The sequence below is a fragment of the Alosa pseudoharengus genome, unplaced genomic scaffold (genome assembly GCF_046254945.1).
Source record: "Alosa pseudoharengus isolate Yale_2024_CS ecotype anadromous, Long Island Sound unplaced genomic scaffold, YU_APseudo_1.1 YU_APseudo_1.1_scf_9, whole genome shotgun sequence".
NCBI lineage: Eukaryota > Metazoa > Chordata > Actinopteri > Clupeiformes > Clupeidae > Alosa > Alosa pseudoharengus.
In genome coordinates this window covers 35,298,297-35,310,318 of record NW_027468881.1, presented here as the reverse complement: position 1 = coordinate 35,310,318, position 12,022 = coordinate 35,298,297, and the positions used below count along the sequence as shown (strand labels likewise).

The window sequence follows — 12,022 nt, the reverse complement described above, 5'->3', positions numbered from 1 at the left end:
CTTTTTGGTTAAAATAGGATACTTCTTTTTGGTTAAGTAACTAACTCTCACACATCCAGGGAATGGATTAAACATAGGCCTACATCAACATGTATTTTAAAATAAAACATCAAATACCCTCATTGTAAAAAATAAACTACAAAATATGCCATGCATCAAAATAAAATACAGTATTTTTCTATTTTGAAAATACTAAAAATACTCTCCAAAAGGAGCATGAAATAACTTTGTAAACCTTACCATAACCCATGGGCATATCTGTCTATTTGATCTATTCCTTCATCAGCACACTGACTCTCGCTGATTAAGTGGATTGAGATACGAGAAACCTACCAACAGTCAACAGATCCCCTATGCTGACCTGCCTGTTACATCTCATAGCTTAAATACTGTGAGATGCACTCAGTCACAGCTGAGCTTGTCAAGTGGTACAAAGTGGAGACAAGTCTCTGACATGATCAATGCATGCCCAGATTGCTTGATATCGCACTGTGTAATGCTGTTGATCAGGAAGGACCGGTTAAGCGCTAAATTGACGCCAAGGGGGATAAATATGAATTTTTCATCATGTTGCTGTAGATGATACATGGTGTAACGTTTTGAGCCACACAACATAACTGGTTCCACGTGTTCCAATTGGATGATTAAAGTTCTCAAGAAACTTGAGACTGGTGTATTCTGTGTGTGAGCAACCTACATGTTAATCATCTTACATTGGATCATCTTCCTGAAACTCAATATTTTAATCATAGCCATATATAGAGTTTGGCCAACTCAAATCATTGGCGCCATGTTGGATACAAACGTCAGGTGACACGACAGTGGAACCCTATGGGGTGAATATGCTATGTTGAAATAGATCTGCCGGGTCCAAGCATTTGTCCATGACAGCTTTGATTCTGTCAGCATTAGTCAGAGGCTAAATTCATTGTTTTGCACTTGTATATCACCTCATCACCAAAAGTATTGATTTTCCCAAAAATATTTGTCAAAACAGTATTTTTAAGTAGTTTGATAGAAAATATAAAGGCAACCCAATAAAATACAAATGTCAAATTATTATTTTGTATTTTAAATACATATTTTAAATGCATGCATCATAAATACTGCCCATACGGTATTTGTGAAGTCTTAAGTCATTACGCTGACACCACATAAAACAGGACAATGGACAAAATGATCAAAATGACAATGAAATAGGCTTTATTTACTTAACATCAGCAACAGGTTCAATATGCTGTAAGTAAACTGCTCTAGTTGAGAGGAAATACATCACCATACAGCTGCTTTACTGTAATGGGGAAGCAGGCAAGCTTACTTAATATCTTCCCTAATATATCAAAACAACTTACAGATGCACTTATTTTTGGAATACCTGATTGCACATATTTTTTGTGAGTGACATTATAATGTGTATGATTTTAACATTGCAATATGAACACCTACAAGCAGACAACCCCTCACATCACCATGGGAACAAAAAATGGGGGGAAAAAATAATTAACAGGGACTAACAACTTCATTGCAACACAACCCATATGCCATGATGAATGACATGTAAGAGTAATGTAGAAAATAATTTGGTTCCAATAAATAACACTAAATAATGCAATCACTATTAAGTGATAGAACTCTAAAATGGCTCCCAGAAGACAAGATTTACCATGGTTCTTCAGTTTGGCTCAAAACAAATAGAGCATATTTTCAATGTCAGAATCATTGTGAAGAAAAATATCTTTGAGTATGTCCAGCACTGTGCTCTGAAATATATTCAAATTTAAGCACTGCAAGTATTTCAGGTTCAACCAATTATGTCATGTGTCTCTGAGGTGGAAATCTCAGAAATTATTTTAATGTTCGCCCATTGGCATACAGAAACTGTAGACCACTATTGCAGGAGGGAAGATCAAAGTGAAACCTGCAAAGCATCCTAGGGCAGTTGTCTGCGACATTTCATGATATTGGCACTGTTGAGTTGCAAAGGAATGAGTTACATCTTAAAAATGGCAATTAAAAATGATGCAGAAAAGGTTATGGAAAAAAAAACAATCAAAAAAACCCTTTTGGTCCAAACACTGGTAACAAAATAAATACAATGCAATGAGGCATATTGTATGCCAGAGTTGATCAATATCAGCTATAAATTATTTCTTCAAAGCTATGTATTTATCTAGTTTTTGTACCCTAGATCCTTGACAGCACTTAAGGAAAAAAAAAAAAATTTTTTGTTAAACTATATTCGGTTCTCTACTAGAATCATGGACTCAGGAGAGCTTCAGGTTATCAGCAGCAGTTGAATACTGACTCGAAAAACTCCCAGAAACCACCAAAGGCATCTAGAGGTTGTATTTTGTATATTGCCTATGCTCGGTATCTGGCGCACCCATGCACGACTCCTAAGACTCAAAGCTAGGTTAAATTACATTCTAGAGCAGCTCCAGAATACGTAGAGAAAAAAACAGTTCAAACCACACTACAAGCCCTTTACTGTGCAGTGCACCTGACGATTACCTACTCTAGAATATACCCTGCTATACTGTGGGCTCTACCTCTTCATCCCATGAACTCTATATGGGAACACTACTAAAGCTCAGATATGAGGCTGATAGTAGGCCACTTCAGGTCCTGATTACAAAATCCTCCCTCTTTGCCCATGTGCAGCATGGGGAAACGATTGTGATACCTCACCTTACTCTGCACCAGACATTGATATATTGTCATGTATACTGTATGAGTATGTATAAATGACCTAATTTTTAAAATCACTATTTAAATTATCTTATTCTGGTAAAGTACATGTACATCCAGTTGAACAGTCCCACTATGCAAAAATGTTAGTGATGAAGTCGCGGAATCTCTTTGCATACTGCTCTGGATGAACAGTAGATATTTCAGCACCAGCCTGAAACAGAGGATGAGCTCAGATATGTAAAACAAAGATTTGCAGAAAATTACACAAAGCATGCCACATAGATAAAAGGATTTGATCAATGTAATTGGATAATTTCATGTTTTTCATAAAACTTGGATTTTGTCATACAACCCTTTATTTCCCTCAAAAACATCCAGAAAATATATGTTAACTACTTTAGTAGGTGACAATTTCAACAGGCATTGTATGGATAAAATAGATATGTAGATTCTTTTCGCATGAAGAAACTAAAAAGTGTACATCCTTCCTAGCAACTAGCCTCTCCCTTCCTCTGAATCAATGACTTACCCCATGTTTTACGGTCTTTGCTGCATGCGCAGCTTTTTTCTTGGTGTCATACTGTGTCAACACATCGATTAAACCCATGAAGTACACCTCCTTTTGTGGTGCTCCTGGAAGCCAAGAGGAAATAGCACTTAGCAGAACCGCTGAAACTCAGGGTTCATTGCTTCTCCCACTCCTTTCATCACATTCGCTCATCTCAGTACAACAGGGAGCCATACACGCAAGACAGACACTGTTTATTCCACACACTTACCTGGGGCGCTTTTGACAGCATACACATCCACGTAGGGATCAAATTCGCCAGGGCCAAGGGGCTTGAAGGAGTTCATGTAGCCCGCAATGCCCTCAGGTGAGGTCCCATAGGAGCCGACCAGCAGTGCGGGCGCTAGGCCGTTGTCGGGATCGGCCTCGTCCTCACAGCCAGGCTCCTCGGCTTCTTCCTCGTCCCGCTCAGCCCGAGTCACGTCGTGGATGCCCAGGAGCAGACTATAGTCCATGATCTTCAGCCTCACCAGGAACTGGAACACATAGGGTCAAACAGCTAGTTTATAAGACATGGCATCATCCAGGACAATGATGGCTGTTCAATTCAATTCAATTCAAATAATCCAATAAACAATGATTCTAAAAGGTTTTTTTTTTTTTACCTTTATAGTGTTTAAGAACTGACATCAAAGTAGGCAGCAGCTTGTTAGAAATTAAATCCTAGTGATTCACACTTACTCTGTTACTGTTAAATATTGTGAAATGAGAGTCTGCAGTTCCTTAAAGTGCTGACATTTGATAACTTTAATGTAAGGTCAGTAGTAAGAGATTAAAATAAATCTTTGTCTACTTTTCTTGAAACTGCTCTTCAACAGGGGCGCGTTTCCCAAAACCATAGTTTCTAACTAAGTTAGTGAGGGGGTGTATCCCTCAGTGAATCAGTATTGCAACCTACAAAGTTAGCAACTTTGTAGGTTGCAATGCAATTTCCCATTGCCAACCAACTAAGTTGCTAACAGGTTAGCAACTATGGTTTTGGGAAACGCACCCCAGGTCAGTAGTAAGAGATTAAAATAAATCTTTGTCTACTTCTCTTGAAACTGCTCTTCTCTTGAAACTGCCGATGCTTCTGGTCAACATTTCCTTTTTATTCAAAAAAAATTTTGCTTACGTTTACAGTTAGGTGGCAACTAAAAACTGATATAAGACAACCAAGGACCAACAAGAAACTGTCTTGCAGGCCGGATTTGGCCGTGGGCCAGGTGTTTAAGACCACTGGTTTAGCATCTCATGTTTATCATAGTAAATAGCCTAGCAAGTTGTTTTTGACACCTTCACATTGTTTAATGCAGTTACCCTTCAGTAATGCAGAATAGTTACACTGAAGCTTCATGTTCTTGGTTTTCTGAATACAATTGGATTGGAATTGACTGACTCATTGTCCACACTGTGCATCTCTCTGTATGGGGAAAAAGGAAGTGATGTAAAATGTGTGGTTATGTTTCACCTCTACGTCTCTGTTCAGTTTCTCCATGAATTTTTCTTTTTCTTCTTCATCCACGTAGACCTTCTGCATGTTGTTTCTGAAGTCTACATCTTTGTACGTGGGCAACTCTTTCACCTAAAAATGTAATACAAGAAGAACCATATTGCTTGGCAACACCAGTAGCTCTTTATAAGACTAAGATTTTTTTTATATTGAAGTTGTAGTGATACATCTCGTTCGTGTAGAAAGTTAGTAGATTATGCAGTTAGTTTTTTCTACCTTACCTTTTCTTTGTCACTTGCTTCTCGGGATACCAGAGAGCCCTGTGAATATCAGTCATGTATTGAATTTTCTATTCCTCCAACAGGCATACTCCGTCCACGTTAGAGAAAAAACACAGAGAACAATATCAGCACTAACTGATCATTATGTGCCCTCCTGTGGTCAAACCTTGTCAGTGCAACTGAACACTGACAGAGTTTCTGAAAATCACTATTAATCTTCACACAATACTAGTTCTCTTTCAAGCATTCATTTCAGGAGGAATGAGGGATTCACTGAGGGACACACCCCCTCACGAATTTCCCAAGAAGCAATATGACATAAGTTGCAAAGATGTTAACTTCATAACAACTTCATCAATCTTAAACCTCTTCTCACCCTCAGAGGCAGTGATGGCACCAGACCCAGCTGTGAGTGAACACCTACAAAGTGTCTAAAGCAACAGCTACAAAGCTTGCCATTCCATAATAACTCAACCTAACGGGCCACTTGTGGCATGTCAACTTCACCATGCACAGAAGTCTGGGATGACCCTGTCGGGGCCCACATTCACCCCCTCACTCATACCAGGAGAGAACCACACTTATGTGAGTAACCTATCCTACCCCCCCGCCCCCACAATCTTTGGAGTCACCTTCATGCTAATGTGAAACAGTACTTGTAACTTACTTTCAAGTCGTACTTCCGGTGCACTAGGAGTCTGTGGCTGAACATGTTTCTCATGACGATCAGGTAGGAGTCCTCACTTTCCACGCTTACACGGTACATGCCCAGGAACTGGGGTAGAAGGGTACTGCCATGGCATTTGACGATGTGCTGCAATGAAAAGTTCAGATCAAGGATCAAATGGAAGGGTCACATATATCACATATAATACCAAATACACAGTTTGAAAGTATGAGCATCCTGACGGAATAAATGGGCTCTTCTTTTGATTGGCCCAAATTAATGTAATCACTATCTAGATTCTAGGCATACATCTGACATGATGTATTATGACCAGATTCAGTATGGAAAAAGCAACATATTGCAATTTGATGTAGCATTTAACATGTAGCATTTAACACCAAGTAACTATTCTTTCACCATTCTAAAATCTAGGTTAAGACCATCTCTGGGACTGCCAAGTATCCCTGCACACATTCTCTTGTCCTACTTTGCCCAGAAACGACAGCAGACTGTAGCGCAGGTAGGTTACTCTTCAACAGGGTAACACAACCATGTGCTGTACTGCAAAACTGAATGCAGCGGTATGATGGCCATTAGAACATATAACTGCCTTTAGGTACCTTTATACGGCTCTGGTATATACCACATCAAATATAGTAGAAACAATAAAGAAAAGAATGCTCCGGATGGAATGCTGAAAGAATGCTTCTGACATTACCTTTCAAATTAAAATAAATGACTGACTTTAATGCATGCTAAGTGAATCCCTCTGGACATGTAAAAGCACGGCATAATCAGGTGCCTGGCCTAGATAACAATCTGCTTGTTCAGCTAAAATCTAAACCCCCCCGTGTATGTGTGTGTGTCTCTATGTCTCTCTGTCTCTCTGTCTCTCTCTCTCTCTCTGGCCATCTCTAAACAGACTGTACCTGACTCCTAATGGATAAGCACATACGGTTCTATTCTAAATGACTGCAGGGACCATTCAGAGGCCTTGAGAAGAGCACTCCTGCTGGTCCATCCACTGGCATTCTGAGGCCTTCATTCAGGCCTTTACTGTATGCCTTGCTGAGATCACTGAGCCCTCATCTACAGATAGCTGTAAACATTTGCTATAGAAAGTCATTGAAGGACTAGGATAGCAAATGGGCAGTAACAATCCGTAGTGAGTAATCTTGACCGATTGAAAAATACATACGTTATCACAACAAACTCTTCTGCATACTGATTCACAGCCAATATAATGGATACATTTTCTTAAAGATTACCGAATAGCCTACATACCCTATACTAGGGGTGCACAATTACTGCAATTGAAATATGAACCAATGTTAAGTATCAAATCACAAAACCTACAAATAAACGTGCACAGTTAATCTTGTCACATGTATTACTTATATGAATGTCATCCTCCTTGACTGTGCCACTTCTGATTGGTAAGCATACATACTGCTTGATAAGCACATAACTTTTGATTGGTGAGCTTCACAGTCAATCAGGAGTGCTGTGCTACTTATCAATCATTGACATTAAAAAAATCATATCACAAATTGCAATATCTGTCAGAAAAAACAATTTCATATTTTCCCCAAATTGTGCAGCCCTAACACACACACACACACACACACGCTGAGCAAAATGGCTGAGTTTTGGAGCTTGGGAATACCTGATGGTATTCTGACAAGATGTTGTGAATATCAGCAACATCCTCACTGGAGATTTGCTTGACCACCAGTGTGCGGTCATATGAGGTCAGCAGTAGACCCTCTCCTTGGCTTTCCCCTCCACGTACAGGTGGGCTACGTGCAAGAGAGACCTACAAAACAGAGTAGAAGTAAAAATGTGCTGGACAGTGGTAACTGAAAATCTTTTCAGACATTTTTTAGCTTGCTTTTTCTACACAGAGTGATGAATGTACAGTTAGGTTGTGCCATATTGTATTGGCCATAATATACTGGTAGAATAGAATTCCTCCTCATGATAAGAATTTAGCTCATGACATGTTTACATATACACGGAGCACCACAACATGATATAGCTGGAAGTCTATATCGCACATGCTTAATGTACAGCCCATCAATTTGAATGCAAAGCCATGTGTACCCAATCATACCTGATAATCCAAATCCTCAATTCCAAAACGCTCTCTGAGGTTGCGGAACACTTGGGGACAGTATTCCTTGAACTTGAAATGTCCTGGGAGATTTTCTCTGAGTTAAAGATACATACAACTTTGTAAAACAAGCCAGGAAAAAAAAAAACTTTTAGCCTTCACTTCCCTTAAACCATTGTTTCCCAACCTTGAGGTCGCCTGAAATTCAAATGGGGTCGCCTGAGATACTGGGTATCTTACAATTGACCAGTACATTACATTAAAATATACATTAAATAAAAAAATATTAAAACCCCTATGTAACCAGATCCTTCATTACAATCTGGCTACATAAAAATACGTTCAAAACTAAGTAGCAAAACAACCACATGCGCAAAGATAGCCATTTGGGGAAAATCAATGTCCCACTCTCGACTGGGTGTTACAACAGTGATGTTGTGAATGATTGGGGTCGCCAACATTTTGTGACATCAAAATATCTGCCAAAAAAGGTTGAAGCCCCTGCCTTAAACCCATCCCTTCCTTAGAGAGTTTTCATCCACCACAGGAATTTCACACATCTCTTACTAATTCTGAGGTGCCACTGCAAAACCAAAGGATTTTGGAGAGGAATTTCCTCTACCCAAGTTAAAAAGGTTCTTGTTATGCCTAGTTTTGAGAAACACCATACTCTTTAAATTGAAACATTAAAGCACACAACTGTAAAAGAAGAAAGGAACCAGTTTTGTGCAAAACCAGTGATATACAATGCCTACTGCTTTCTTGATATAAATACCATAATGGCCTCATTACTTGTTGAAGAGGTGATTGTTGACTTTAATCTTAGTGTTGGCTTTGAAGTCATCGGGCAACAGCATGACAGGAATAGGTACCTGATTTAAATCATTAATCTGAAAAAGGGAAGAGAGAGAGCAACTTAGATTACTTTTGCATCATACAAGGTTTGACGGCTGACAGGTGTGCTGTACTATTTGTACACATCATTCAACTCATTTGCATTCAGATGTTAAGTAGAGAAAACTAGTTATGCCAAAACGGTGGGTCACCCGAGTTAATAAGACACAGGGACAACACTTGAACAGATAGCAAGACCTTTCCTCACTGAATGATAGACCAAGGCCTGAATGGCAAGGTCAACAAACCATTGCCATCTCTCGACATGCTGTTGGGCAACTTTACTAATACAACAATGATTACGATTAACAGTGCACGTTTAACGGAAGCTTGCTTTGTGGCAAGTCGTGCAACATGTACAGGAGTTTACAATGCGCTGGCAATTCAATTGGGCAGATTCAACCAAATGATAGCTTGTTGAAACAACCAGTCTCAAGTTAGCTTAGCTTGCTAAATAACAAAGATAGGAACTGGAAGTATTTGATTTTTATCTCGCGCTTCTGGGTGCGCCTTCCGACAATATCAGACAATAGGCCCACAACTAGTTTGCAAAATGAATAATAACGTTTAGCTAGCAATGGTAGCTGGCTAGTTCAGACAACAGATAGGGTAACGAAATTAGCTAGCTCGAAAGCTAAGCAAGTTTAACCAAGAACGTACCGAGTGGTTTACTCCCCACATGAAGACGCTGAGAACTGGGTCGCTCGCTCGAAATACTTTCACCTTCTGCTGCACGAAGTGTTTCTTTTTCGTCTTGGTTTTTGGGGCCAGCATGACCATTGGACTCGATGTGGCACCAGCGTTACCAAGGGACGCCATCACAAACCTGGCTTAAAAAGTTGAAATACTTTTCCTCTATTTGATCCCAGTCGGTCGTTTTGGTGCCTGACAATTAAAGGGCGGAGACTTAGACAAACCCCAAAAACTGTTCTAAAATGTGTCAGCATTAAGGTTAATATTTCACAGTCCGTAGCCCAATTGCCATCGCCATTGTCCACCACAGGAAAAATCCCCTTTACACAATATGACAGCTCAGTTCTCATAAGAATTTTACTGTCGTACTGGCTCACCTGGCTGTTCATCACGTGGTACAGGTGGAGAAATACAAATGCACATAAAACACGTGTCATGTGATGTACGGAAACTAGTCTAGGCCCATTCATATTGTAAACCTCCCATACGACTCAGTAGTGTTGTGACCATGATTGAGAGGAATTCTTGGGGGGAAATTGCTTTCCTGAATTTCCCCTTGAGGATCAATAAAGTATCTATCTATCTATCTATCTATATCCTTTCTGTAATGCAAAAAAGAATATCGTCACTGTTGTAGGGCATTATCGAAATCGTGCTGACATTTCTTTTAGACAGTTTATGTTTATGGTGCTGACTGGACTACAAGAAGCTGCCTGTTGCGCAATGGTTTGAGGTTCTGAGAGGCCTACCACATTGCTTACTTACCTTTAATTAGAGGGAGAGCAGATAGCTAACAAACGTTCAGAAAAAGTCCTGTTGGCAAATTTGAGGAAAGTCGGTAAAGGGGCCATTTCACACAATTTGAGGGTGCTGAATTCAAATATTTTGTTTACCAAGTTCAGTTTTGAGTTTTAAGCTTGCTAATTAGCATAATTCACATACTTTTTGGTTTTGTCATCAGATATCATAGGAATTGCAAAAAATAAGGCATTAATAAACTCTTTATATATCAGATATGTTGTAGGACAGGACAGGAATTACCCCAATGACCCTCAAGTAGCAAATGAAAATAAGCTACAATTAAAATATAAATTGAAATAATAGCTAAAATTCAGTATGAGGTTTAGAAACAAAATAGATTCCTTCATAATAAATTGATAGAATTGTAGACTGCTCATTTTGTCTGTAGAAAGTACTTTGTCACTAACTATTATGAACAGTTGTCACTCTTTACTGTATTTTTTTTTTACTGTAAAGGCGACAGTGCTTGCCTAATTAAAACATCTCACTGGTGCTCTTTCCTATCATTCAAATTCCAGCCATGCAAAACAATGGAAGAGTGTGCATGTTTGAGGAGTGCTGAAGAGTGCTATGGAGATTGCATTATTTGCAAAAAATTTAGACAAGATTTCCTTTATAGTGCAACAAAAAGAAATACTCTCCAGTGCATCATTACTGCATATGATGCTGAAAGGGAAGTGGACTTAGGACAAATCCTCAGCTATGAACTGATTAATGTCCCTGTACTGTAGCTATTGCAGATAGCAATGGTTATTTGTGAAGTGGAAATAAGTCTATCCTCACTCAAGTGCTGTCTAGTAATGTCCAGTAGTGATCACTGCAAAAACTGCTCATTCAACACTGGTAATAGATGCTCAAGATCTACCGTAGTTATGTCTTTAGGACACCCATCTGACTGCAGCACATTTAAGAAGTATGCAGGAAAGTTTGTAAGAAACGTTTGTATTGTTATTTGGCCTAATGTGTAGGAAAGCACACAGATATTGCAACAGATAATGGTGTAGGCCTATCTGATTAAGACCTGAGTGGTTGAAACATACATGTACTTATTAAATTACACTGGAAGCAAAGAAGACTATCTTCACTTTTTTCCCTTTGCAACTGTCAAAGAAATCCCATAAACACGGGAAGGCCTAGGGTAGCCTACATCAGATGGCCTAAAGATTAGGCTCTTCTGCATACTGTAGCAATAAGTGATTTGCATGCAGTAATTTGAACACTGACCTTGATCTAGCCTATTTAGGCTATTTAAAGGTAATTTATTGCCAAAACACCACACAATATAAATGAGCTATAACAAACAATAAAGGACTTAATCACACACAAACTACTATTTTACTGACTACAAAAATAATAACTATGTAGGAAGTTTAGAAGTTTAAAACCCAGAATTGACCAAAAGTGCACCAAATTCAACACAAATGACTCTGTATTTAGAGAACACTTTTATTTGGTTTTAGTGATTACATTTCAAATCAACCAAATTTAGGGAAAAATAAGCCAAAAAAAATTGCTATTTAATGTTAAAATGTTGATTATGCAGCTTAGAACTCAGAATTGAGCTTGGTAAACAAAATATTCAGAATCAGCACCCTCAAATTAGGTAAGAAGGGTGGTTTACCAACTTTTTCTCAAATTTGCAGTCAGAAGTTCTCTTCTGTCAAGCTGCTCCCCCTCTAAATAAGGCAGTGAAAGATATGAGTTATCTTACTTTAGGCCTGTACATTATTGTATAATGATAGCCAAGCCTTTGGTCATGGCATAGAAACAGCCATGGTTAAATGAATAAATGTGTTCCAATAACCATCATAGCATACTGTTTTATGGACAGGCCTGAGCTTTTTCCCTTCAGATGACATGCATCTTACATATCTCTATTTCT

At 38.9% G+C, this 12,022-nt stretch overlaps 1 protein-coding gene across 1 annotated transcript; it reads right to left on the bottom strand.

The window, feature by feature from the left end:
* Positions 1-1,180: 1,180 nt before the first annotated feature.
* On the bottom strand, positions 1,181-9,713 carry pip4k2ca (phosphatidylinositol-5-phosphate 4-kinase, type II, gamma a). Its single transcript, XM_076276007.1, has 10 exons — positions 9,307-9,713; positions 8,545-8,642; positions 7,753-7,849; positions 7,306-7,455; positions 5,640-5,786; positions 4,973-5,011; positions 4,710-4,823; positions 3,471-3,735; positions 3,221-3,324; positions 1,181-2,902 (listed from the first exon to the last, which is right to left on the bottom strand). Exons 1-10 carry the CDS (start codon positions 9,463-9,465, stop codon positions 2,822-2,824), a joined length of 1,254 nt encoding a protein of 417 aa, XP_076132122.1. The 5' UTR covers positions 9,466-9,713; the 3' UTR covers positions 1,181-2,821.
* Between the last annotated feature and the right edge of the window lie 2,309 nt (positions 9,714-12,022).

Bases quoted from the DNA above. Each gene is read 5' to 3' on its own strand.
- pip4k2ca (XM_076276007.1), bottom strand. From the start codon at position 9,465: ATGGCGTCCCTTGGTAACGCTGGTGCCACATCGAGTCCAATGGTCATG. The intron at 7,456-7,752 runs GTATGATTGGGT...TCTGTTTTGTAG, and splicing joins TTGAGGATTTGGATTATCAG to GTCTCTCTTGCACGTAGCCC. The intron at 3,736-4,709 runs GTGAAACATAAC...TATGTGTTCCAG, and splicing joins AACTGAACAGAGACGTAGAG to TTCCTGGTGAGGCTGAAGAT.